The 27,697-nt window shown below is 41.2% G+C and overlaps 2 protein-coding genes across 2 annotated transcripts in view; both read right to left on the bottom strand.

Annotated features, from left to right (window-relative positions):
* Positions 1 to 3,466: 3,466 nt before the first annotated feature.
* LOC105922150 (immunoglobulin superfamily member 10-like) overlaps positions 3,467 to 27,697 on the bottom strand; it is a 45,221-nt gene continuing 20,990 nt past the window's right edge. Inside the window, exons 4-6 of the mRNA XM_036129337.1 lie at positions 9,864 to 10,208; positions 4,832 to 5,176; positions 3,467 to 3,554 (exon numbers count right to left, since the gene is read on the bottom strand). Of these exons, the coding sequence (XP_035985230.1) occupies positions 3,514 to 3,554; positions 4,832 to 5,176; positions 9,864 to 10,208 (731 nt within the window). The 3' untranslated portion in view covers positions 3,467 to 3,513. The remainder of the gene's footprint in view (positions 3,555 to 4,831; positions 5,177 to 9,863; positions 10,209 to 27,697) is intronic.
* On the bottom strand, positions 20,942 to 26,770 carry LOC118558794 (T-cell surface protein tactile-like). The gene is made up of 4 exons (XM_036129340.1): positions 26,494 to 26,770; positions 25,471 to 25,815; positions 22,956 to 23,300; positions 20,942 to 21,760 (listed from the first exon to the last, which is right to left on the bottom strand). Exons 1-4 carry the CDS (start codon positions 26,579 to 26,581, stop codon positions 21,567 to 21,569), a joined length of 972 nt encoding a protein of 323 aa, XP_035985233.1. The 5' UTR covers positions 26,582 to 26,770; the 3' UTR covers positions 20,942 to 21,566.

The raw sequence follows: 27,697 nt of genomic DNA, 5'->3' as shown, positions 1-27,697 counted from the left end.
GTTCATCTTCCACAGCGAATAACGAGGAGAGACCAGGATACTTTCTGCTTTCTGAGCTGTTTGCTGGTTGTAGAAAACATTAAAGTCTCTGTTTCACACTGATGAATTTAGAACAGATTATTATAATGTTGTTCAGGATAATCCTGTCTTTAACTGTCAGATTGGAAACCAACAGATAAAAAAAATTTAAAAGACTCTGAATAGAAGAACAATAAAATCTACACAATGACCGGATACCCTAACCCCCCCCCCCCCCCCCCCCCCCACACACACACACACACACACACACCACACACATTTTAATGTACATAGTGAGGACCGTGCCTTGACTTCCTCAGACTTTCATTAATTTTCAAACTTTCTATGGCCTGACTCTAACCTAAACCCTAAATGACCCCTTAATCCTAAATTAAATGATAAATGGACTGACCTTATATAGAGAGAGCTTTTCCAGTCATGCTGACCACCCAAAGCCCTGTACACTACAGCCACATTCACCCAGTCACTCTCACTAACGCACACATCCATAAACAGTCCTAAACTTAACCCCTGACCCAGAATAGTGAGGAGTTTATATGCTCCCCACTTTACATCTAAATTAACAAAAATATTCTCACTCAGCTGCACATAAAAGAACACACACACTTTTATCCAAACTTACACAGCTTGTGTCAAGTACCTCTGATTCTGGTATGTTTTACTACACTTTTAAATATATTAATACATTTTACCAGAGGTCACCAAAGGTCAACCCCTTCCTGCATTACTCAGATCAAACTAATGCTCTCACTCTATTGTGACACATTTGTTCTGGTTTCTTTTGGAATAAGGAGGAAGTTTAACCCCAATCCTACTAGTGTCTCAAACCTGCAGCTTCATGATTTCTTTAAAATATTTCTGGTTTTCCAGAATCTTTGTTACCATAATGAACTTTTTAATGAGACAAAGTCTCAGAATTCACCAGATTACACAAACCTGCAGAGACAACATCATGATCTCAGTGACTTGGTGGATAAACTGTTGAATTGAGTTTATTCATCAAAATGTTGAAGCTAACTGCTCAGAGCGTCATTACCGCTGCATCAGGAAGTCTGTGTGTATATATTTATACGTTGACCATATAAGGTTTAACCTGACCCTTGCCAGCTGCATGTCGCTCCGCCTAGCTCCACTCACATCCATCTGGGACACCGCCCATAGAGAGTGATTTCTTCAACCAATTTTATTGTCTGGCCAATCAGGACGCAGGGCTGGAGTTTCATAGATGTGACGTAGTGGAGACGCGACCGTGACGTGAGACTGTTTTGATAGCAATGGCGGCTTGTCGAGGAAGCAAGCGTTAACATTGATGCTGCTATTTCTTCCGTGTTGTCCAATCTACCTAATATTGTTTCATTAAAAGAACATCAGAGAAACGCCTCTGAAGGCTTTTTGTTGGTGGAAACCATGTTTTCGCCCTTCTCCCGACCGGATTTTGGCAAGTTTTGTTTTCCGGGGCGCGTCCGTGGGCGGAGCGGTTATGAACCATATTAGGAGGCCTTTAGTCCTCAACGCGGTCGGGGCCCAGAATCGACTCCGCGCGCTTTGCCGCCTGTCTTCCCCCCTCTTCCTGTCAGCTCACTGTCAATAAACATGCGTCGCTATCATCAGCATCACGGGTTAGCTTCGGTGTGAGTGGTTGAAATAGCACGTCGATAAAAGATGACAGACAAGTGGCTTATTCCAATCATATGCAAGGAGTTTTGATAAGGCCCGCCTTCTGTAAAGGCAATTCCTATGGAGATGTCCCAGATGTATGTGAGTGGAGCTAGGCGGGAGCGAAATACAGCTGGCTAGGGTCAGGTTAATAAGGAGTTCCTTTGAATCAGGAATTTCTCCTTCAACTTGTTCTGAAGGATGAAGCTCTGAGAAACATTTCCATCAACTCATGTGGAAACTTTAGTTTCCTCCAGAGAAGAGGTGAGTTTGTTCATTATTACGCCTTTTTATAAATATAAATATCTAGAATTGTGTGTCACTTTATTAAAGGCCTGCTGTGCATCATCTACACTGATTTCAGCTGAACGGTGAAATCAGCTGAAGATGTGGGATTGATTTTAAAGAAAATTTGGTAGTAATAAGGGAATCAACTGTGTTATAATTAATTAGCAAGTTATTCCAACAAAGAGCCTGAAATGAAAAGTAAAATTCAACTTATAAAATAATGTTTACTTTAATAAGATGACTCCTAGAAATATAAAACCTGCCTTCAACAGAATCAAGTGCAGCTATAAAAACTTTAAGAATAGCAGATAAGTCATTAATCCATGTATCAAATGTAAATAATGTTCTGTTTTTTAAATAAATGTTTCATTTGAGGAATAACTTGTCATTGTTTAGTTATTTTATCCTGGTCAATGTCAAACTGTGTTCAGAGAATGCAACAACTCATTCAAATAAGTAAAGATGTTATAGAGAAACATGAACTATTTATTAAAACTAAACATTTCATCCGACTCCATGATCTTTTTCTCTTCACTCCAACCCAGAAACTAACATCTGCTTACATCATGTTTAAAATGGAGACTGAAGTGTTTTTCATATTTAGAATGGCTCCATAAATGCCTCTGAACAGCAGGAAATAACGTTTGATATATAATTAGGAAATTAAAGGAACGTCATACACAGCTGATGAAGGCTCAGAAACCTGAAATAACTTCAAGGTTTCTCATTTTCTAAATGTTGGAGGTGATGACATGATTATAGTTGGAAAACATGAATCAAAAACCTGAAAAAAATAAATAAATCCAAACCTCGCAGATAAAGCTCAGGAAATATTTACTTTAATAAAGATTATGTTTACTGTTCACTCACCACCATCTCCACACTGTAGAAATTGTCACTATTTAACGGTCGTTTTGAAATTAAAGACATCAGAAATGGTTCATAAATAACAATTTAATCAATTTTAAGGCAAGCGTAACATTTAACAACCTGAATGAGACGTTTCTGTTAAAACAACATTCAGCAGTGAATAAAGCAGCCATCTGATCCATTAACAAGAGAACCAAAGGAACCAGCGGGTCGGCCCTGAGACCTGAAGTTCTCCTCAGCATGAAGTCAGATAATAACCAGTTAGCTGCTGCTGAAGGCAACTAGAGCTGCACAGTGAGCCGCAGCGGTTCTGCAGAGTGAAATAAGGCATCAGACCCATCAGGCAGATGTGTTCAGTGATGATGAAGATGAAATCAGGACACATTTGGAGGTTTAAATACAGAAACTTCTAAAAGTAACAATACTGTAACAGGATCCTGACATTCAGGTCTAAGCTTTACAGAATAACGAGGCAACAAGTCCAGCCTGGAACGGCTTTTAGAGCAGATCTGGACCAGCTGAGCCATTAAACTCTGCTGAGGTCCAGCTGCTGCTCCAGGAAGCAGGTCTAGATTTGATTTTCTTTTAAGAAAAATAGCAACTATAGGCAACAATTATAATTATGGCAGGTACAACAACTCCAACAAACACTCCAGCCCTCTATCCATCAGATCCACGTTTGCTCCCGTCATCAGGCTCCCCTGTAGAACAGAACCAGATAAATCTCATCAGTGAGGTCAGAGGGGACTGAGAACATCCTCTACTCTCTGAAAGCTGCACTAAGGCCAGCTGCTTCCTACAGAGTCTCATCATCATCAGAAAACCTCTGACCAGAGGAGCTTTCTAGAAAAGTTGTTGGTGGGAAAACTCTGAGTTTGGAGAAATTCTGGATTTACTTTTTAAAAACAGAGAAAATGTAAACTGAGTATATCACCATGGTAACAGGCTTTTCCTCTACAAACTGGGTTTCTCCTGGCTGGGCTGAACTGCTCTACCACATGGTTTCACTTTCACAGACTTTAAATTTTATAGCAGAACTATGTGTGGATTTACCTGAGGAGTTATTTTCTGACCTACTGGGTGGGCTGTTACTCCCAGCTATTATTTATTTGTTGGCAGAGCTTTAAAACTATTAATAAATGCCAACGGTCAAACAAGCAACAAAAAAAACATGAAGTCAGTAATGGCCTCAGCACTGGTCCCTTTCTACAGGCAGATAGGCAGAGAACCGCTTCATCAGCATAATTAGAGACACTCGTCTCTTCCAGGAGAACCTGACCTTAGATCCTCATCCTGCAGAGAGTCAGACTGTCAGATTCAGCCGGATAGCCTCAGTTTAACGTCATCAGGTCCATAAAACACACAGAACTTATTTCACCTCTGAAAGTGTCTGACCTCTGAGTCGTAAATTTATGCTGGAACGAATCAACAGGTCTGTAATGTAATCAAGTTTGTAATGTAACATCTTGTGATGTTGTCAGAGGGAAAGGTGAGCAGCTTCTGCAGGTAAGAACAGTTTCACTTTGGGACAAATTGAAAACTCTGATTGGTCAGTTAGAGACGAGCTTCCATGATTGATTGACAGGAGGCGTCACATCAATGAGTCTGAGGTAGTGAAGCAGAACTCACTGATTCCAAAGTATTTTATTAGTGTTCCTGGAGAAGTTTGGCTTAACTTATAAATGAGGTGAGCGCGAGAAGCGAGCGCAGAACCGTGGAGAGCATGGGGACACGGGAAAGGGAAGCGCGAGGAGGGTCAGATCAGTGGATTATCTCAAATAACGAGTTTTTCGATCACCAATATGGACAAAGTCACATGTCCATCAATAACTGCATTAAACTGAAGAGAATTCTCTTTTTAGAGTAGAAAACGCAGAGTTAAAATACTCTGAGCTCTCAGATAAACTAGTTTATGGACCTTCTGGATGTTTCACTCTAATGTCAACTCTGATCTAGAGACTAAAAGGCAACAACTCACCTGGAGGAGGAACTACATCCAGGTTTATGTAGAGAACCGTCTCTCTGTTGTGGTTTGTTACCGTCTGGATAACTAGACACTCATATGTTCCTCTGTCATCAGTAGAGACGTTCTTCAGAACCAGAGACACGTCTCCATCCTTGATCTGTTCCTCCTGCAGATCCACCCGGTTCTTAAAGGATGGATGCTGGTGTTCTAGATCAGACTGGTTATTTCTGTAGAGAAGAACATATTCTGACCCCAGATCTTTTCTGCTCCACTCTACAGCAATAACAGGTTTAATGTCAGGAGCTCTACATGGCAGAGTGACATTCTGTCCAGGTTCTGCTGTGATGTTTGCTGGGTCTGTAGGAGAGAAGCAGAGCAGAGAGGTCAGAGGTCATTGATTAAACTGTTGGTTATTGACCAAACAAACCTGATGGAAGAAGAAGAAGAAGCTGCTGCTTTTAACATTAAATTGTTGAGACTTTAAAGACCTCCCATCAGTGTTAAAGGTACCAATACAGTAGGACTACAGAAAGGACTACAAATCCCAGAATGACTTGCACATACAAAGACAGTTAAGTACGTAAAGCTAGCATTTGATGACAAACTTTTTATGAAGACGTTCATCAAAACCAGTCTAAATCTGTGGTTAAAAAGTGATTTTCTTCAGATGGATCAAATTCCTGCTCTTCTTCAGTTTTATCTGTTCCTCTTTCTTCTCTCATTGTGACCGACATATTTAGCTGCAATGGCGCCACCAGCAGACAGCGACAAAGACCATTGATGAGGACAAGGATGGTTTCCATCAACAACTAATCTCCGTGTCTAAGAACAAAATCTCTTTGAACCAAACATTTTTCCAGCGATACTTCACCTGCAGAGGCAGACGAGATGAAGAAGATGGAAGTCAGTTTCAACAGCAGCGAGGTCGTCGCTAAATGATCCATTTCCTGGTTTATACTGTCACAAAGTTTCATGTATTTACCTTAAATCAATAATATGATTTTAACTCAACAAGACAAAATCAGTTTAATTCGGCGCTCTAAACCTCACTAGATTAGCTGTTCCTAACAAAGCCTCTAATAAAGAAAATATTTACAGCTCTGACACTCCGATATCTGACCTCGCTGTTAGATACGGAAGAAGGAGGAGCGGGATGAAGACAAGCGGTGCGTTCCATTTATCCTCGGTAGTCGGAGTTCTCGACCTCCGAGTCGGAAGATTTAACTGGAATGGACCCTAAAGTCGGTATTACGAGTCAGAAAGTTGGTGTAACAGGATGGTAGCCGACCTCGGCATTAATGATTTTGCTGCTAGCAGCGACATTGAGTAAAACCTCATACTTTTACTGTTTCTATTATTTATGTTACTTTTAGTGAGTTTACCATTCAGTGTTCATCAGACGGGACGTTTCAGCTCCGTTTATTTGCTCAAAATACCGCCTAGAACAGCGTTATTGTCATTGTTATCATTTTAACAGTAGCCTTTGCTAAACCAGTAATGAAGGATCACCACCAACTGCTGTTTAATCTTTCATGTTCAACTGAACAGTTCATCACGACAGACCAGTAGCCACTAGTATATGTGTATTTATATCTCATAAGAATTATATTGTTTTAACAAAAAACATATTTTTTTTGGACTACAAGTCCTTTTTTCCATAGTTTGGTCGATCCTACAACTTATAGTCAGGTACGACTTATATCAATAAATGATAATTCATACTGACCAACATGAACCAAGGAGTAAATATTACCGTCTACAGCCTCAAGACGGGATGCAACATATTTGCCCTTTTTTCTATGGTTGTGTTATTATGGTGGAGATGTTTTAACCAGAAAAAGTATAGAAATGTTATCCTCTGCAAGAAGACATGCAGTCCTGGTGTATAAAGGTATAAAGGGGTATAAAGTAAGCGTACAACTCAGGATGTATAAAAATGAACATTGCATAACAGACTGAAAATCCACACAAACGTTTGACCTGACATGAAAATGTGTGGCAGCCACAGCAACTATTTGATCAATAATACCAAACAACCAAACACCAAAACCTGCAGTCACATGATGATGGATGACCTATTAACCAGTTCAGACTGCCCAGAGAAATAATTTTTGAACTGGCTCCAGAATTACAGAGGGAAACCAGGAAGAACTGTGCATTGCTGGTGCCATTTTGCTGTCCATGAGATGATCTTATCCTTATTATTTAGATACATGAAAGTTCCCTAAACTATGGATTAGTGATGCAAACAAATAATTGACTTACAGTTAATTGCCAATAATTGGTCAATTAGCTTAAAATTTGTTCCATCCGATTACCTGATAACGTTAGACCTTCTTTCAGTGTTGTAGTATTGCCCGTATCCAGAAGAGGGCGCTGTCGGTCATTCTAAAGTGGAACCAGACCGTAGTAGTAAGAGAAAAAAAAGTAATGGCGGATGCAAATGGAGTCCAGTGTAGGGTTACTTTTTTACTGTTTATTGAGGATGCAAAATGCTCTTTATGTGATTCTGTTCTTAAATAAACCCTTCAACAAGCTCCTTAACATGTCAGCTAAATAGCTTCCAGTCAGCCGGGCTGCATGGCGGAGCAGAGTCAGTTCCTCAACCAAAACCCTCTGATGTACAGAAGGCAACGATGTGATTACAGAGAAGTAGAGGGCATTATCCGAAAAATTGTAACGTGTCAGAAAAAGACATGATGCCAAATTTGCTCAGTTTATGGTAAAGGACTTTGTGTTGATGAGAAGTGTTCCATATATTTTATTCTATTCAACTTATTGGTTTCTATCCAGTAACTTAATAGAATCCTGTTTAGTTGTATTCTATAAATATGTCCAAGTTTAATAATGTGTGAGAAAACCTCAGTTTCTGTTTATTCAGTCAGTATTTAATACAGGTGGCACAATAAACTTAAATATAATGACGTTCCTTGTTTTAAATCCAGCACAGTGTAAACAAATTAGCCCTCCATGTAATGGAAAGACTAACTTGATACTAGAGAAAATGGCTGCGCATTAATCATTCGTTAGTCCATCGATAAGAACAATCAACTTTAGATGAACTCATTAAATCGATAATTTGTATCTCTGCTGTGGATCATTTACAGCAATGAGCCAGATTTTACCAGAGCTAAACTGTATTTATATCGCTATAATCCTGCTGGACCCAGGATTCCACTTTATTATAATAATTGTATGCCTGTGGAATAAGGCATGAAATATTATATTTATATTATTATGTATAATTATTTTTAATCTCATTATAGTAGTTGAGTCTGGAACAAAATAAGAGCAGACTCCGTGGCGATGGCTGACTTGAGCTAGCTAGACAAGCTCCCTCCAAATTCTTCCATCAGCAAAGTCCTACAGTCCCAACGCTGTCATCGTTCTGTCTGAATATGAAATGCCAAACTGCTCAAAATTGTATTAATAAAACATTATGAAATAATTATCTACTGGAATAAATAAGAGATAAATATACAAAGTTACAACGAAATTGTAAAATAACTGAATGCTTAAAAAAATAATCAAATTTTTAAGAAGTATTTTTCATTCTTGAACAATGTGTGTAATAATATAAAATGTATTTCACATTAATTTGTTCACAATATACAGAATTATTGTTGAGGCATTTTTATTTAATAGAATCAGTTTGTGTTACCAAATGTTAATTTTTAAAGTAATCTTTTATTTCATAATGACACTTATCAGCAGAATCACTTCTCCTGCCAATCAAGGCAAACGGGCGAGGAGTGGTGAGTCGTATGATCGGCTGCTTCTTTACCCAGACCAAAACAATCCAACACAGAGTTTGCAGTCAGGACTGAAGGGTGCACTGTGTTCTCCCATGTAGCTGTCCATGGAACACCCAGGAAAAACTAAATCACTTTTTAAAGGGTAGCTCACCCGAAATTATTTTATTTTGCTAATAAACTGTTAACAAGGTTGCCATATAGTACAGTCTACACATCCTGGTCATAATTTCTACAATTTACTGCATATTTGTTGAAAACTTTCAGTGTGGTGCCATCCTAAGGTTCAACAAGTGTCTTGGATTGAATTTAGAATCAGTATTTCTATTGGTTCAAAGGTTTTTGTGACATCACTTGGAGAAACTGACATGTCAGCATCTCTGCCACTACAGGGTATAAGAGCAGCTCGTCTTCTGCCTCGGTAGTGAGTTGGAAGAGTTTTGGGGTCCCTCTATTGATTTCTCAGGTTAGGGATTTACTTGCTTAGCATTCACTTAGTTTATTTAGCTTTTACTAGTAGCCCTGACCACCCCAGCCCTTGTTTTTTAGTATGAACCAGGCTGGATATTGCATTCTGTTAACCTTGCGGTTTGGAGATTTTATTTTGTATTTTCCCCAAATAGACGTGTTTTACTTTGTCAAAGTGTTGATTTTCCTGTCTGACTCATTGATTTCCCATCAAAATGCTGAGAAGCTCTGACTAAAATACAGCCAGGGTCTACCTTGGTTGGAGCTATGGAGGAAAACTCCAAGTCAGTCTACTTTGGCGCCTTTAACTTAGAGCAGATCTAATTTCTACAACGCAATTTACCGTTGCATCGAACGGATCTGAGGATTTGGTGTATTTTGACCTTCATACACCTATACGCAGATCAGTAGGACACTTTGGGTTAAGTGCCTTGTCCAGGGGCACATCTACATATTAAATGGGGAAGCTGGAATCAAACTCACAACATTCCCATTATAAGACAACTACTCCATGCACTCATCCACAGCCCCCTCCCACTCCACTAAAAATCACATTACATGTTCAGAGGTAATGATAGAAACTCATGACATGTGACTGGTTCAGGAGGCAAAGACCGGTAGAATCTGTTACCATGGTGATACATTACATTTAAACTTATCTCTCTCTCTGGAGGACAAAACCAGGACTTTTCCTAACAAATGGTTAAAATAGTCTGAGCTCTCAGATAAACGAGTTTCTGGACCTTCTGGATGTTTTACTCTGACATCAACGACCAGGCAGCTGCTGGAAACTCTGATTTAGAGACTAAAAGACAACAACTCACCTGGAGGAGGAACTACATCCAGGTTTATCAAGAGAACCGTCTGCCTCCTGCTGTTTGTTACCGTCTGGATAACTAGACACTCATATGTTCCTCTGTCATCAGTGGAGACGTTCTTCAGAACCAGAGACACGTCTCCTGCCTTAATCTGTCCCTCCTGTAGATCCACCCGGTTCTTAAAGGATGGATGCTGGTGTTCTAGATCAAACTGGTTATTTCTGTAGAGAAGAACATTTTCTGACCCCAGATCAGTTCTGCTCCACTCTATGACAATAACAGGGTCACTGTCAGGAGTTCTACATGGCAGAATGATGTTCTGTCCAGGTTCTGCTGTGATGTTTGTTGGATCTGTAGGAGAGAAACAGAGCAGAGAGGTCAGAGTTAATTTATTAAACTGTTGGTTATTAACCAAACAAACCTGATGGAAGAAGAAGAAGAAGAAGAAGCTGCTGCTTTTAACATTAAATCGTTAATACTTTAAAGACCTCCCATCAGTCTGAAGGCCAGAGCACCACAACATTCATGTCTTAAAGGTTTACCAATACAGTAGGACTACAGACAGGACTACAAATCCCAAAATGCACTTGCACACACAAAGACAGTCAACACGCAAAGCTGCCATTTAATGACAAACAAACTTTTATAAAGACGTTCATCAAAACCAGTCTAGATCTGTGGTTAAAAGTGATTTTCTTCAGATGGATCTAATTCCTGCTGTTATGCCAGAAACTGGTTGAATATGCTTATTATTATTATTAATTATAATTTGGTATTATAATTTAAATAACAAATCATTCAACTCAAAATTCGCTATAACACAATATAGTTCAAATGGTGGTGATGTTAGCTATAAGCTTGTAAGTATTTATACCACTAATGCATTAGTTAATTTGCTGTTATGAACTCATTTATGCTGGAATAAATGATCAGGTCGGACTGTTAACCGACCAGGTTTATCCAGCAGGCTGTGAGAACCCCAATGTAACTGCAATTAGAGTTTAAATCCTTATTCCTTATCACCATCCAATGATATTGTCTCTGTATTAATATCAGATGTTAACTCCAAAGGAGGTTAGCTCTGATTTCTGAATAACCATGCAACTGTGAATTGGACTGAACACAAAACAATGTCTATTCCGCAGTCGTTGGTTTTATTGAACCAAAAGCAATTCCCTGTTACAGTAATTCTCTGATTCAACAACTTTGGAATTCTTACTCACTACTAAAACTAAAACATGCAAAATATATATGTGGAAATAAAGAACAAAACAAAAATAAACAATGGATTAAAATGAGCGGTTAGCAGATCTTAACTTAACTCAAAGTTGTTTAACACCGCCCTCGAGACATCGGCATTTCACGTATCAGCATTGACAGACAGAACAGCTTCGGGAATCTCCCTGGACGCTTTGATGTCTTACCAAAAGCTAGTTCAGCTAAGCTACCTACAGTTCAGATATACGTCACACTCCCAAGATGGCTGCTACGATGACGTATGAGGGGAGGTCCTAATGACGTAACCACGCTTACGCTGATGGGATAATGCCTCGCTTCGAGAGGGCGCAGCTAACTGGGAGTTTAAAGCAAAGCCCGCGACTTGAGCTCGGACAAAAGATTAAATTGATAAGAAGAAGCGGAAAGAGAGGGGGGGAAAGCAGGGAAGAAGATGGGAAAGAACTGAAGCAGTGACCCACGGTGGGGTTATTGATAAATCACAAATCAACACAGCAAAATCAATTGTAAAATGCATGCACATACAAAGAAAATGTTCAACAAAATAATTCCAACTTTGTCGTGGAATAAAAGCATTAACCAACACCTACAAAGTGTTGGTTAATGCGGCAGCAGCAGGAACAGGCGAGGAGGCTCTTTCGTCTCTTCCTCCGGGCTCAACAGTCGCTTTGCTCGGCCCAGCAGAAGCGTAGTCCTCTTTCGATCACTGGGAGATAAGGCGGCTTCCAGTATTTGATCAGAGGGAATTAAAAGTACCTTTTTAAGTCGACCTCCTGTGTTTGCACAGGGAATAGTTTTGCTCCGAACAAATCTCGGTCCAGCGAGAAACTCGAGCACGTGCCGTGTGGGTAATTAATCCACGGAGTACAGCTGTATGTCTTCTCAGGTTGGTAGGGAGCCAGGGAAGAAGAAAGATTGTCCTGCGTGGCCGAGTTTTATCAACTTTTGCCTAGCAACGCTATCTCTCCGCTCCGTTGTTAGGGCGGCAGCCATTTTGGGCCGCGTTGCATGATGGGAGTCGGTGGCCATTTTGACCACATTGCCTCATGGGAAATGCAGTCCGTCATGTCCCAAATAGACCCCTTGCAACCACGTGACTCCGTTACCCAGAACCCCTTGCGTGGCGGCCATATTGGTTGGCAGCCACCCTTACCAACATGCAATCCAAGCCTTATGTGGATGAGTTACAGCCTTCTGATAAGGCATTTTACTATGCTAAATGTACAAGGATCGGTAATGCGGACCCTTTGGCTCTTCCTGATATGGATTTTTCTAGCAATCCCGATGATTGGCCATCAGTTTGTTATGCAGATCTGGTGACCTACCTTGTGTTGTCACCCACCCCAACGTACAGTGGCGATCAGATGAAGGCGTACAAGAGTTTGGAAGCGCACAAACAGTTCACTGCCGGATGGATACGTGAACTGTCTGTTTGTTACCTGAATGATGTAGCAGTTGTCCGTGGAAGGGTGAGTTTAATATTGTTCAGTCGGCCGTCGTGAGGTTTTCGTGAGCGCATCCTGCTGTTCAAGCAGAGCTACGAGGGGGCGACCTCCGCTCCTCTCCGTCCCCGGCCCGGGACCCGCGGGGCCCGAACGTCGGTCGGCTCGCGGAGAGGTTGGGGAGGGCAAGTGCTCCAGGCCGAGCGACGCGCTGGCCGCCTGTTTCGGCACACCTCCGCTCACGGGGCGGGCCGGGCGACCTGCCGTGCCGAGCGGCCGCCGGTGCGGTGCGTGAGCTGGGCTCGAACCCCTGCTCTGGGTCCCTGTCACCCACCGTCGCTCGCCTGCCTCTGCCACCACAGCGAGCGGTCCCAGAGGGGGCACAACGTACAGAATGAGCAGTCCGGTCGCGTCCGAGTGTCGCGCAGCACAGATCGTGAGCGGTGAACTTTTTAAACCCCGCGGTTCCGTTGTTAGCACAGTGCCAGTCTATTATGGTAGGCAACCTATAGAACGACTTTTTGTCCCTCCCAGCACGATTCCCGCAACCAACAATGCAACAGGTTTGCACCATATTGAACAATCGCTCCGCCGGCCATGCGAGTAATAAGCTAACTGTGCCAGTGCAGTGGTGGGCTGTCACGCTAGCGTGCCCACCAAGATGGAGGCGCGCAACCCCGATCACGTGACTGTGACGTCAGATGCAAGGGGTCTATTGATGCAGTCTCCTCGAGAAGGGTATAACTGCAGAGCGTAAGAACGCCCCCACGCCAACGCAAACGCTGATTGGTTCGTTGATTTGCCCACTTCAATACATATATTTTTTCCCTCCATCTCCTTCATTCAGCGGGACGAACGAAAAATGTCCGTCCCCCTGAAAAAAAATCCGTCCCTCTGAAAAAAATCCCTACCGCAGGGTATTAGTTTTACCTAGGGACCACATGTGATTTGTAATAATAACGGCGTTGTATGCAGACAGATATTAACCGGCTCGCGGTGTCAGGAGAAAGCAACAGCGCGAGGACTATTATGACTATTATATGTAGTAGCCTACGATAGAATTCTGTCCTGTCAAGATAAGGGCTTCTACTGGAGAAACACCCCAAATATGCGACTGCACGTTCAAAAATAAAGCTAAAAAAAAAAAAAAAAAAAAAAAAAAACACAACTCACGAAATTTACCAGCGACTGTAGAAAAAAAAAGAAAGCATACAGAGGCAGAGTTGACAGCGCTGCTTCTGTCACACAGCTGCTGCGCAGCGTATTGATTACATGTAATCCCAGGTAAAAACCAGATCCGTGCGAGTAGGCGATTGGACATTTTGCTGCATGGAGCCAGGCAAAGTTGGAAAAAAAAAATCCGCTTCCTAGCATAAAGCCTGAAAAAGAAGGACAAATATGCATGTGGGGCATTCAAAATCCGGACTGTCACCTGCCTTTCAACGGACGAAAGCTTCGGATGCTTTTGTGTAACTCTGCAATATTTTTCAATGTATGGTTTGTTTAATAAAAAACAAGTGTCCTAGTGTCCTTTTATTTGCGCATCCATAAGCGGAGCAAAAATCGGGCATCCTCGGACGGAGCTCTGGAAGTTTGCTTACTTTCAATACAAATTCGAAATTATATATTAAGTTAGACAATAATTGAATTCAATCAATTGGTCCCATGTAGCCCCTAAAGGGGTGACGTTTTCAGTCAGTTGATTTATCTGGAAAACGGGTGAGAATTCACCGGATTCAGAGTGTCTGAAAACATAAAGTACATTTTCCTGAATTGACTTGTATTCTGTCTGACTGCACCTTGGTCTGACCTAAGATGGCCGCTCTGTCGGCACGCCTCCCACCCGACAACGCGGCGTCTACGTATACATGTCTGTGCGCAGAAGGACCGCCCAGTCGGAACGCCCACACAGCTCTGCAGTTACTCCTTACTGGTCTCGTCACGTTTGAACTGGCATTACACTGCTCTTCATCAGGTTTATCTGTTCCTCTTTCTTCTCTCATTGTGACCGACATATTTAGCTGCAATGGCGCCACCAGCAGACAGCGACAAAGACCATTGATGAGGACAAGGATGGTTTCCATCAACAACTAATCTCCGTGTCTAAGAACAAAATCTCTTTAAACCGAACATTTTTCCAGCGATACTTTACCTGCAGAGGCAGACGAGATGAAGAAGATGGAAGTCAGTTTCAACAGCAGCGAGGTTTTCGCTAAATGATCCATTTCCTGGTTTATACTGTCACAAAGTTTCATGTATTTACCTTAAATCAATAATATGATTTTAACTCAACAAGACAAAATCAGTTTAATTCGGCACTCTAAACCTCACTAGATTAGCTGTTCCTAACAAAGCCTCTAATAAAGATAATATTTACAGCTCTGACACTCCGATATCTGACCTCGCTGTTAGATAAGGAAGAAGGAGGAGCTGGATATAAACAAGCGGTGCGTTCCATTTGTCCTCGGTAGTCGGAGTTACCGACCTCCGAGTCGGAAGATTTAACTGGAATGGACCCTAAAGTCGGTATTACGAGTCTGAAAGTCGGTGTAACAGGATGGTAGCCGACCTCGGCATTAATGATGGTGCTGCTAGCAGCGACATTGAGTAAAACTTCATACTTTTACTTTTTTATTAGCTTTTTATTATTTATGTAACAAGTAGTCAGTCGTACAGGTGTTACATCTCTGTTTATCAGACGGGACGTTTCAGCTCCGTTTATTTGCACAAAATACCGCCTAGAACAGCGTTATTGTCATCGTTATCATTTTAACAGTAGCCTTTGCTAAACCAGTAATGAAGGATCACCACCTACTGCTGTTTAAAGGTTCATGTTCAGCTTGACAGTTCATCACGACACACCAGTAGCCACTAGTATATGTGTATTTATATCTCATAAGAATTATATTGTTTTAACAAAAAACATATTTTTTTTTAACTATAAGTCCTTTTTTCCATAGTTTGGTCGATCCTACAACTTATAGGTACGACTTATATCAATAAATGATAATTCATACTGACCAACATGAACCAAGGAGTAAATATTACCGTTTATAGCCACAAGACGGGTTGCAACACATTTCCCCTTTTTTCTATGGTTGTGTTATTATGGTGGAGATGTTTTAACCAGCAGAATAATAGAAATGTTATCCTCTACAAGAAGACATGCAGTCCTAGTGTCTCATGTATAAAGTAAGCGTACAACTCAGGATGTATAAAAATGAACATTGCATAACAGACTGAAAATCCACACAAACGTTTGACCTGACATGAAAATGTGTGGCAGCCACAGCAACTATTTTGATCAATAATACCAAACAACCAAACACTAAAACCACCCAAATCCACTGAAAACTCTGATTTAGAGACTAAAAGGCAACAACTCACCTGGAGGAACTACATCCAGGTTTATGTAGAGAACCGTCTCCCTCCTGCTGGTTGTTTCCATCTGGATAACTAGACACTCGTATGTTCCTCTGTCATCAGTAAGGCAAGGCAAGGCAAATTTATTTATATAGCACAATTCAGTACAAGACAATACAAAGTGCTTTACATGATTAAGATATAGCAAAATAATAAAATGTAGATAGAAAATAGAATAAAAGCAAGTAGGGATAGAATGTAGTAACAAAAAAGAACATTAAAAACAGTAAAACAGTTTAACTAGAACAGTCAAAGGCAATCCTAAACAAATGTGTTTTTAATCTTGATTTAAAAGAACTCAGGCTTTCTGCACTTTTACAGTTTTCTGGAAGTTTGTTCCAGATAAACGGAGCATAGGAACTAAATGCTGCTTCTCCATGTTTGGTTCTGGTTCTAGGTATGCAGAGCAGGCTGGAGTCAGAAGACCTGAGTGGTCTGGAGGGTTGATGCACTGATAACAAGTCTGAGATGTATTTAGGTGCTAATTCAGGGATTTATAGACTAACAGAAGGATTTTAAAGTCTATTCTCTGAGATCCAGGGAGCCATGGAAGGACTTCAGAACCGGGTCCATGTTCTCTACGTTCTTAGTCTTAGTGAGGACTTCAGAACCGGGTCCATGTTCTCTACGTTCTTAGTCTTAGTGAGGACTTCAGAACCGGGTCCATGTTCTCTACGTTCTTAGTCTTAGTGAGGACTTCAGAACCGGGTCCATGTTCTCTATGTTCTTAGTCTTAGTGAGGACTTCAGAACCAGGTCCATGTTCTCTACGTTCTTAGTCTTAGTGAGGACTTCAGAACCGGGTCCATGTTCTCTACGTTCTTAGTCTTAGTGAGGACTTCAGAACCGGGTCCATGTTCTCTACGTTCTTAGTCTTAGTGGAAGGACTTCAGAACCGGGTCCATGTTCTCTACGTTCTTAGTCTTAGTGAGGACTTCAGAACCAGGTCCATGTTCTCTACGTTCTTAGTCTTAGTGAGGACTTCAGAACCGGGTCCATGTTCTCTACATTCTTAGTCTTAGTGAGGACTTCAGAACCGGGTCCATGTTCTCTACGTTCTTAGTCTTAGTGGAAGGACTTCAGAACCGGGTCCATTTTCTATACGTTCTTAGTCTTAGTGAGGACTTCAGAACCGGGTCCATGTTCTCTACGTTCTTAGTCTTAGTGAGGACGCGGGCAGCAGCGTTCTGGATCAGCTGCAGCTGTCTGATCCACTTTTTAGGCAGACCTGTGAAAACACCGTTGCAGTAATCAATTCTACTAAATATAAACGCATGGATTAGTTTTTCCAGATCGTTCTGAGACATCAGTCCTTTAATCCTGGAAATGTTCTTCAGGTGATAGAAAGCTGACCTTGTAATTGTCTTTAGATGCTTTTGGAGGTTCAGGTCTGAGTCCATCACTACTCCCAGATTTCGGGCCTGATTGGTGGTTTCTAGCTGAAGCGACTGAAGCTGTGTGCTAACCTTTGAGCTCTCCTCTATTGGTCCAAATATTATTATTTCAGTTTTGTTTTTATTCAGTTGAAGAAAATTTTGGCACATAAGAGACGTTCTTCAGAACCAGAGACACGTCTCTTGTCTTAATCTGTCCCTCCTCCAGATTCTTAAAGGATGGATGCTGTTGTTCTAGGTCAGAGTGGTAATTTCTGTAGAGAAGAACATATTCTGACCGCAGATCAGTTCTCCTCCACTCTACAGCAATAACATGTTTACTGTAAAAAAAAAAACAAAAAAAAAACCAAAAGGTCATATTATGAGAAATAAGAGAGAACATTTTCACAATAGTCACAGTTTGCAGGACTATCTTAGTCCTGGAGTAATAGGGCAGGATAGATTCTTACAATTATTGTTAGTCTTTACGAGAATAAAGTCAGGAGAATGAAGCCAAAGAGATACAAAAATAAACTTGTAATATTACAAAAAAAAATATTACGAATATAAAGTACATTCTAGAGTAAAGTCCCTCTGATACTATTTAAGTGTCTAACAGAAAGATTTGCCACATTCAACATGGCGGACGCTCTGACGCATTCGCAGCATAAGGCAGAACCCGCCCAACGAGGCATCTACGTTTATGATGTCTAAGGGCACACTCATAACCATAGACATATATACGTAGACGCGTCGTTGGGCGCAGGTTCGCACGTCAACGTCACCGCCATATTGTATGTGGCAGAAAAAAGTTGAGTTCTGTTATTGTGAACGTGAATCAGAGAAGATGCCTCATTCCTGTGCTGCATGGAAATGTATTCTGGCTGATTACACTACTTGTATCTGAGAAATGTTATGAGAAAAACGTCATATTATGAGAATTAAGGGGGAACATTTCCAGAATAATCACAGTTTGCAGTATTATTTCACTCCTGGAGTAATAGGGCCAGGTTAGATTATTTTAATAATTTTTATTTTTTACGAGAATAAATTCAGGAGAATGAAGCTAAAGGGATACGAAAATAAACATGTAATATTACAAAAACAAAAATACTACGAATACAAAGTATATTCAGAGATTAAAGTCCCTCTGATACTGTTTAAGTGACTGAGTAACTGAAGATTTGCCACATTTAAGATGGCGGAAGCTCTGACGCATTGCAGCAGAGGCAGAACCCGCCCAACGACGCGTCTACTCTTATATTATGTCTATCACATGTCTATGCTCATAACAAACTCAGATCAGGGTCAACCACTGAGCTATATAATACACTGGAGTGCTGATTTTGCCGAAAAACTGAAGTCACTGGCCGCCATCTTGCTACTCCCTACTCTCACAGAATCCCACAGGATTTGGTTGCAACCACAAGCAGTTTTCTGGCTGAGTGAAAACGTTTCACAGGTAATTCTACAGTCAGTGGATGTAATAACACTATCAACTTCTAGGAAATTAGGTGCTGAAATATTTTACATGTTATTCATATTAAATATATGTATATGTATTATGTATATATAAGTATGTGTACATGTATGTATGTATATATGTAGATATTTTTAGAACATAACATAAAAGTATATGGCATTTGTCATTTTAAAAGTCTTAAGCCCCCCCTGAACATTAGAAAATCCTCATTATTCGATGTTGTAGCGCACATATTCCCTAGTTACTGGGGGAAAATAGGGAGTACCAATATGGCGGCTGGTGGCTTCAAAGCGACTCATTCTAACAGCGGGCTATTAGCACTCCAGTGTTTATTATAGCTCAGTGGGGTCAACTAGCAAGAATCTCTTTAAAGCAAATCTAAAACGCCCCTAGTGGATGGAGACCTTACTGCTGGAGGTTTGGCTTCAACCAACAGTTACTGTCTTAAATAACGTCATCAGGAAAAATTTGCTCGTATGAGATCTTGGGTCAACAAGCCTAAGGGACCTCAAAAAGAAACGGTCTGAACAACAGAAGTAACGTTGGGTATATCATTAGGAAATGAAAGGAACATCATACAACACAGCTAATGACGGGTTGGAAACCTGAAACAATAAGAGGTTCACTGTGAGGAGCTCTACATGGCAGAGTGACGTTCTGTCCAAGTTCTGCTGTGATGTTTGATGGGTCTGCAGGAGAGAGACAGAGGAGAGAAGTCAGAGGTCATTTATTAAACTGTTGGTTATTACCAAAACAAACCTGGTGGGAAGAAGAAGAAGAAGAAGCTGCTGCCTGTTACATTATTGATATTTTAAAGACCTCCCATCAGTCTGAAGGCCAGGGGACCACAAAATGCATGTTTCACCAGTACAGGGGGTCTATAGATAGGACTACAAATTCCAGAATGCACTTGCACATACAAAGACAGTCCTGTTGCATTCGATATGCACTGAAAATCAAAACTAGGAGCTCAGAATGAGGTAAACCAGAGTAGAAAGCCCTGTAGATAAAACAGTCGGAGAAGTCAGGATACCAAAATAAAAACAAAGAACTAAAGTTTAGGATTCCAAAATGGCGACCGCCTGCAAAGATGCTCCTTTGTTTATAGTGCTTCTTTCAAATATACTTTAAAAGCTGGACTTTCCACATGCAAATGTACGGTTCATGTAACATTGATTTTAGACACTTTTACAACTGTATCTTGTAAAATAAATGTTTTATCAGCTTACTGTTGATGCAAGGAAGCCACCGTGTTGGATCTGACAATCAGTCTTAAAAAAACGGCGCATTTCATTTAAAAACGGAACAACCTCTAAAGCTTTGTTCTCTGATTGTTTTTAGCAGTGGTATTGTTTCTGCAACATTTAGTTAGTCGTGCATGATGTAGTACCTTTCAGGGCTCATAAGACAGAATGTTTCAGCACTATTTATGTGCACAAAACATGTAGAATGGTATAATGGTTATTGTTTAAACAGTAGTCATACATCAATAGGAACTATTGTTACATCCCCACTATGCCACAATAAACGACTTTATTATCTTTAACAACAGTTTTTCAGGGATAAACAACAAATTGTTTCCATAGGCAAACTTTGGTCTCCTGTCCATCCCAGGGACGCACATCCCTGCAGACTCACACCAAACTCAGATCAGGATCACCTAAGAAGAATCTAAAGCGCCCCTAGTGGATGGACGCCTTACTGCAGCAGCTCTGGCTCCAACCAACAGCTACTTTATCAGGTCACGTCATCAGGAAAAATTTGCTCTTATGCAAAAAAGATCTTGGGCCCCAAGCTTCAGGGGCCTCAGGCAGGGAAGGTCTGAACAGCAGGAACAGTGTTGGATTTATCATTAGGAAATTAAAGCAACGTCATACAAACAGCTGATGTAGGGTATAATCATGTCATCACCTCCCTCACATGAGGGAGTTGATGACATGATTATAGCTTGAAAACGTGAATCTAACACCTGAAAAGTAAAAAAAAAAAATTAAAATCCAAACCTTGCAGAAAAAGTTCAGTAAATATTTACTTTGATAAAGATTATGTCTACTGATCACTCACCACCATGTCCACACTGTAGAAGTTGTCACTATTTAACGGCCGTTTTGAAATTAAAGACATCAGAAATGGTTCATAAATAACAATTTAATCGATTTTAAGGCAAGCGTAACATTTAACAACCTGAATGAGACGTTTCTGTTAAAACAACATTAGCAGTGCATAAAGCAGCCATTTGATCCATTACCAGGAGAACCAGAGGAACCAGCAGGTCGGCCCTGAGACCTGAAGTTCTCCTCAGCATGAAGTCAGATAATAACCAGTTAGCTGCTGCTGAAGGCAACTAGAGCTGCACAGTGAGCCGCAGCGGTTCTGCAGAGTGAAATAAGGCATCGCACCCATCAGGCAGATGTGTTCAGTGATGATGAAGATGAAATCAGGACACATTTGGAGGTTTAAATACAGAAACTTCTAAAAGTAACAATACTGTAACAGGATCCTGACATTCAGTCTAAAGCTTTACAGAATAACGAGGCAACAAGTCCAGACTGGAACGGCTTTTAGAGCAGATCTGGACCAGCTGAGGTTCTGCTGGAGGACAGAAACGCTTGATGGCAGAGTTCAGGTTTGATGCGGCAGGTTGATGAGGAGGAGGAGGAGGAGGAGGATGTTGGTCCTCATGAGGAGGAAATCCTCCATAAGTCTCTGAAATGTGTCTCATCATCAGCAGAACTTCACTTTATCTGCTCAATTCAAAACTTAGCTGATGAGTCCAGAGGTATTGAGACTTCAGGTTCAGCTGGTTCTTCAGGAGGCCGGAAAAACTTTAATTTCTTTCTATACATCACGAAAACACCAACGGCAATAGCAATACCCATTATGACAGCTACCAACAGAACGACACTCAGTTGACCAGATCCATCCTTGTTCTTGTCAACAGGCTCCCCTGTAGAACAGAACCAGAGTGAAATCTCATCAGTGAGGTCAGAGGGGACTGAAGAACATCCTCTGCTCTCTGAAAGCTGCACTAAGGTCAGCTGCTTCCTACAGAGTCTCAGAACTACGAGTTAGAAACTAAAAGCAACACAACCATACCCTACGTCAGGATTCAAAATGACTGCTGTTTTGGTCAACAGTTAGTAACAGGGTTCCCACACCTTGGTAAACATAAACTTCAAGGACCTTTCAAGGGCTTTCCATGACCAATTTCCTCAAATTCAAGGACCACACATGGTGGCATTTACCTACTGTGACCGCTGAATAGGTTATCATATTTTAATACAATGCAAATTCAATAAAAGACTAAACGGCATAGAAGTTGTTGGGTTAGAAGCAATGCAAGAAAGTGGACTTAATTTATAGCCTACATTGACATTGATCAAATTCATAGCCTACAATTATATCCACAGTACATGGCTATGCCATACTACATTACATATAAGATGTACATTACCGTTTCATGGAATTTTATGGAAAGTGCAGCATTGAGATGTTCAGAATTATATCAATTTGTTTCACTTGCTTTCATCTTTGATTAAGATAGTTTTTGACTTTGATTCTGAAAAGTCACTAAATATAGCGACAAAGTTGCTGAGTTGGCAACACTGCGTGAATGTAACCTATTGGACGCACGTAGGCCTAAACCGTAGCCTACCAACTAACGAAGAAGAGCGAACGTACTTTTGCAAATTAAAAGTCTGCAGAATCAACATAATTTTAAAAGATCGTGTGGTAGTAAAATAATGACACATGAATCGTCATCCGTGTGATCATTGTAGCTCCACTGCTCTCACTGAGTCACATTAAAGGAAACCGTGTTCATGTTTATGAGAAGAAGAGGAAGGCCTCAGTAGAAAGAAATAAGACCAGAGTGGATTTGGGAGATTGTTTTCATGTGATCCCCTGAGGAGCAGGTAGAGCAGGTAAGACAATCTTGCACATATGCAGTTAATCAAAAGGGAACTTGAGGAAACTTGTGGAAAAATCACTAACTACCTTTAATGTTGGAAAGTCATGACATCTAGCTGCTTCAGGAGACAGGGACTGGTAGGTTTATCAAATGTGATGTTTCACTCTGCTGACATCAACAACCAGGCAGCTGCTGGAAACTCTGATCCAGAGACTAAAAGGCAACAACTCACCTGGAGGAGGAACTACATCCAGTTTTATGTAGAGAACCGTCTGCCTCCTGCTGGTTGTTTCCGACTGGGAGACTCGACACTCATATGTTCCTCTGTCATCAGTCACCACGTTCTTCACAGTCAGGGACACGTCTCCATCCTTAATCTGTCCCTCCTGCAGATCCACCCGGTTCTTAAAGGATGGATGCTGGTTTTTTAGATCAAACTGGTCATTTCTAAAGAGAATAACATATTCTACCCCCAGATCAGTTCTGTCCCACTCTACAACAATAATAGGTTTAATGTCAAGAGCTCTACATGGCAGAGTGACGTTCTGTCCAAGTTCTGCTGTCATGTTTCTCTGATCTGTAGGAGACAGAGGAGAGAGGTTAGAGGTCATTTATTACAACATTGTGAATGAAACATTCAATGATTCCTGCAGTACAACAGTGAGTGACACAGCACCATTTACGGCACAATACTTCTTGGCCAATCACTCCTCAGCAGCAGTTTTCTGTGTGTCCACTAGGTTCAGTCCCATCTGAACCTAGTGGACATCCTGGGATGTGGGGACCGAGCAGGGACTCAATGAGTCTGCACATCACTTAGAACCATAGGCTGCCAGGAACTCATCATAATGTAACATGGCCAGAGGCCCCCACATCATCAATGGAAGACTCCTGGAGGGATTTAATGTCAGAGATTCTGCTGACCTGATGGCACATAATGATGACAACCAGAGCTTTTCAGAAGGAGCTGACTAGAAGGTCGGGTTGTTAACATACTGAAGACATCCCAAATCTTCCTCCTGAGATGAACTAATCCATGCTGGTCAGATACAGAGAAGTTCCCTAAACTGTGGATCATTTGCAGCAAGGGGCCCATTAGTGTAAGCTATGACTGAGCTCACATCCTGTTCACCTCCAGATTCTGTTATACTATCATAATTAGAATTATTCTGCGTATAGTTGTAGAGACTAGAGCACAAACTAAGAGCAGGCTGAGTGGGGATTGCTGACTTGAGGTGTGCAGACACTCTCCCAACACATTCTTCCATTGGATCAGTCTTCCAGCAAAGCCAACGCTATCATTGTTCTGACTGACAGGTCTGTTACCATGGTTATTTGGTACGCGATGGTGTCTTCTGGGTCCTTATACTGATGTGTATATGTATTAAGGAGCAAAGAAAGGCGGCTCTAGATACACGTTAAGCTGCTCTAACTTCTCTGTGTCTACGCATTGTTTTAGACATCTAAATTTTTTGTGTCACAACTTTCAACTTTACTCTATGACCCCTGGTCAGAAGATGCTTCTTCTGAGTCGGATATTACATCAAAATTTCCTTTATAATGTTACATTGACTAAATAAGCGGCTCCCAAACTTTTTTTAGCCGTGCACCCTCTTTTGTGACCCAACTGGGTTTACGCACCCCGAATCTTCAAAAGAAAAAATAAAACTGCAGTTGCAGTTACAACTCAACCAACATAACAAAGGTTATGGAAATAAAATTAGAACATAATTTGAATTAAATTGCAATAAAGTTAGACACAACATCCTCAACAGAGTCGTTAGGATTTTCATGTGCATCAGTGGCTCAGCATGAATCCAGAGAGAAAGAGACGCTCAGATCGGCCACACCTCCACAACCTGAAAGGTCTCTGAAGCAGAAACCATCCAGGTGGATTTAGGACTAAACTCGGATGATCTACCTGTGTGCGTGTTCTCACTTTGTTTATTTCATGTACCAGCTTCTAAATCTGAGTCTGACTCTCTTTTTACGCCGCAAAATAGAAACGCAAAGTTTGATTTGTGTCCGATGACAAGAGAGAGAGACTTTGGTAGAGTGCCACGGAGTAACTATAGAAGAGCACTCCATAAAGCTGTTATTAATCAGAGAAATAAAAAGTTACCTTATGTTCAGCAAGTAAACACGCCCATGGCAACACTCCTCAGCTCCCTGCAGCCTCACCGCCGGTTTCCCTGTTTCTGTCTGAATACGTGCTAAAAACCGACTCTTTAAAATGAACTGCATCTGTCTCAATCACAATGAAAATTATTACAAAATGATTCCTCATGGGAATCCCTGGACTAAATCTATAGGCTGCTTCTCTGGTCATACTGACCAAAGCAGTTCACGCTATAGCCACATTCACCTAGTCACATGATAACCCACACAGACCCATACAGATCAGTAGGCAAAGAGTTAAATGCCTTGCCCAGGGGCACATTGACCTGTGACATGGGGCAGCTGGAATCCAACCCACAACATCCCAATTACAAGACGACTACTCTACCACATAAAGGGAATGTTAGACTGATTGTTCCTTTCCAGAATCTGTTACCATGGTGATATTTTTACATTCGAACTTAGCTCTCTTTCTAGAGTGGAAAACTCTGGCTTTTTGAACACAGAGTTAAAATACTCTGAGCTCTCAGATAAACTAGTTTGTGGACCCTCTGGATGTTTTACGCTGACATCAACAACCAGGCAGCTGCTGGAAACTCTGATCCAGAGACTAAAAGACAGCAACTCACCTGGAGGAGGAACTACATCCAGGTTTATGTAGAGAACCGTCTTCCCCCTGCTGTTTGTTTCCGTCTGGATGACTAGACACTCATATGTTCCTCTGTCATCAGTGGAGACGTTCTTCAGAACCAGAGACACGTCTCCTGCCTTAATCTGTTCCTCCTCCAGATCCACCCGGTTCTTAAAGGATGGATGCTGGTTTTCTAGATCAAACTGGTCATTTCTGTAGAGAAGAACATATTCTGACCCCAGATCAGTTCTGCTCCACTCTACAGCAATAACAGGTTTGCTGTCAGGAGTTCTACATGGCAGAGTGACGTTCTGTCCAGGTTCTACTGTGATGTTTGTTGGGTCTGTAGGAGAGAAGCAGAGCAGAGAGGTCAGAGGTCATTTATTAAACTGTTGGTTATTAACCAAACAAACCTGATGGAAGAAGAAGAAGCTGCTGCCTGTTACATAAAATCATTGATACTTTAAAGACCTCCCATCAGTCTGAAGGCCAGGGGACAATAACATGCATGTGTTTTACCAATACTGTGGGTCTACAGACAGGACTACAAATCCCAGAATGCACTTGCACATACAAAGACAGCCCTGTTGCATTCAATAGCCATTGGAAATCAAAACTAGGAGCTTGGAATATGATAAACAAGAGTAAAAAGCCTTCTAGTTAACATAGCTGGAGAAGTCAGGATTCCAAAATAAAAACAAAAACACTTAAGGTCAGGATTCCAATATCACCCCTTACAAATATACTTTAAAGCCGGACTTCCCACATGCAAATGTACAGTTCAGAGTTGTAGCTGCTACATGTAACACTGATTTTAGACGCAGTCTTACAACTGTGTCTTGGAAAATAAACATGTTTTATCACAGCTAGCTGTTGATGCGAGGAAGCTGCCATGTTGGATCTGACAGTCAGTCTTAAAAAACAGTGACCAACGACAAAGACTATGGATGCGAACGTAGACGGCTTCCACAAACAAAGTAGCAATCTTCGTATCTCAGATCAAAATCTTTAAGTAACTAACGTTTTTCCAGTGATTCTTCGCCTGCAGAGGAAGACGAAATGAAGGAGATCCAAATCAGCTCCAACAGCAGAGAGACAAAGTGATACATTTCCGGGTTTTACCGTCCGACAATTTGATGTAATTATCTTAAATTAATATTTTGATTTGAAAGCAAAAGCCCACAAAGTCTGATTCAAAACTCTAAATCTTATTAGATCGGCTATTTGTCGGCTCGCTGATAAACTACATATAAATTGTTCAGACAGCAGGATCACTACAGTCGCTGCGACTAAGTTACAGAAGAAGGCGGAAGTAGCTAAGACAGGCGTATGGCGAGCTCTTCTTCTTCTTGGTGGTTAGCGAAAATGTTTGGGGTGTGCATTATCACCACCAACTGGTATGGAGTGTGATTCACCATGAATCCATCCATCTATCCGTTTTCTGACACACGTATCCCCTGTTGGGGTAATGAGGGGTGCTGGTGTCTATCTCCAGCTGTCAATGGGCGAGAGGCAGGGTACACCCTGGACAGTCCATCACAGGGTATCGGTTTCGTGTACAAAATATTGATGGGAGTTGATGGGTGGTTCCTTTGAGTGTACTGAATCACTAGATTCTGTAAATTAAGATCTTTTGTTAAAAATGTGTTCACTGAATCATTCAGTTCATGTAGGCTAACAACATTTTCGGTTTCTTATAGTTAAAATAGGTAATGAGCACGTTATTTACAGAGCTCCTGTTTTAATCTGTTCCTCCTGCAGATCCACTCGGTTCTTAAAGGATGGATGCTGGTTTTCTAGATGAAACTGGTCATTTCTGTAGAGAAGAACATATTCTGACTCCGGATCAGTTCTGCTCCACTCTACACCAATAACAGGTTTACTGTGAGGAGCTCTACATGGCAGAATCACGTTCTGTCCAGGGGTCAGTTCTTCGTACATCGCTAACTCAGTTAGCTGGATTTGATTGTTGACGATTTGGCATGATCTTGGATCATTTGGTTCTTCGAAAGACTTCCTGCACTTGTTGTCATAGCAACATGTGCGCAAACTTAAACCTGCTCGCTCTCAGGCTTATTTCATGTAAACAGGATTAGATCGCAGCTTTATAAGCGGAGGAGATAGGGAAGTCTGTCTAGCCAGCGCACTTAGACACCTAGTGGCAGAGGACGGGACACAATTGTGGAACACCATTTTTTCATGTTTAATAAAAGACGAAACAAATA

This window comes from Fundulus heteroclitus, unplaced genomic scaffold, assembly GCF_011125445.2.
Source record: "Fundulus heteroclitus isolate FHET01 unplaced genomic scaffold, MU-UCD_Fhet_4.1 scaffold_158, whole genome shotgun sequence".
Lineage (NCBI taxonomy): Eukaryota > Metazoa > Chordata > Actinopteri > Cyprinodontiformes > Fundulidae > Fundulus > Fundulus heteroclitus.
The sequence above is the reverse complement of the archived record's forward strand: the minus strand, read 5'-3'. Positions and strand labels throughout refer to the sequence as shown.

What these genes read in the sequence shown, in the direction of transcription:
- LOC118558794 (XM_036129340.1), bottom strand. Translation starts at nt 26,581, where the DNA reads ATGTATCACTTTGTCTCTCTGCTGTTGGAGCTGATTTGGATCTCCTTC. An exon ending in GGATGTAGTTCCTCCTCCAG is followed by an intron (nt 23,301 to 25,470) that starts GTGAGTTGCTGT and finishes TGTCTCCTACAG; the next exon opens with ATCAGAGAAACATGACAGCA. An exon ending in GGATGTAGTTCCTCCTCCAG is followed by an intron (nt 21,761 to 22,955) that starts GTGAGTTGTTGC and finishes TCTGTTCTACAG; the next exon opens with GGGAGCCTGTTGACAAGAAC.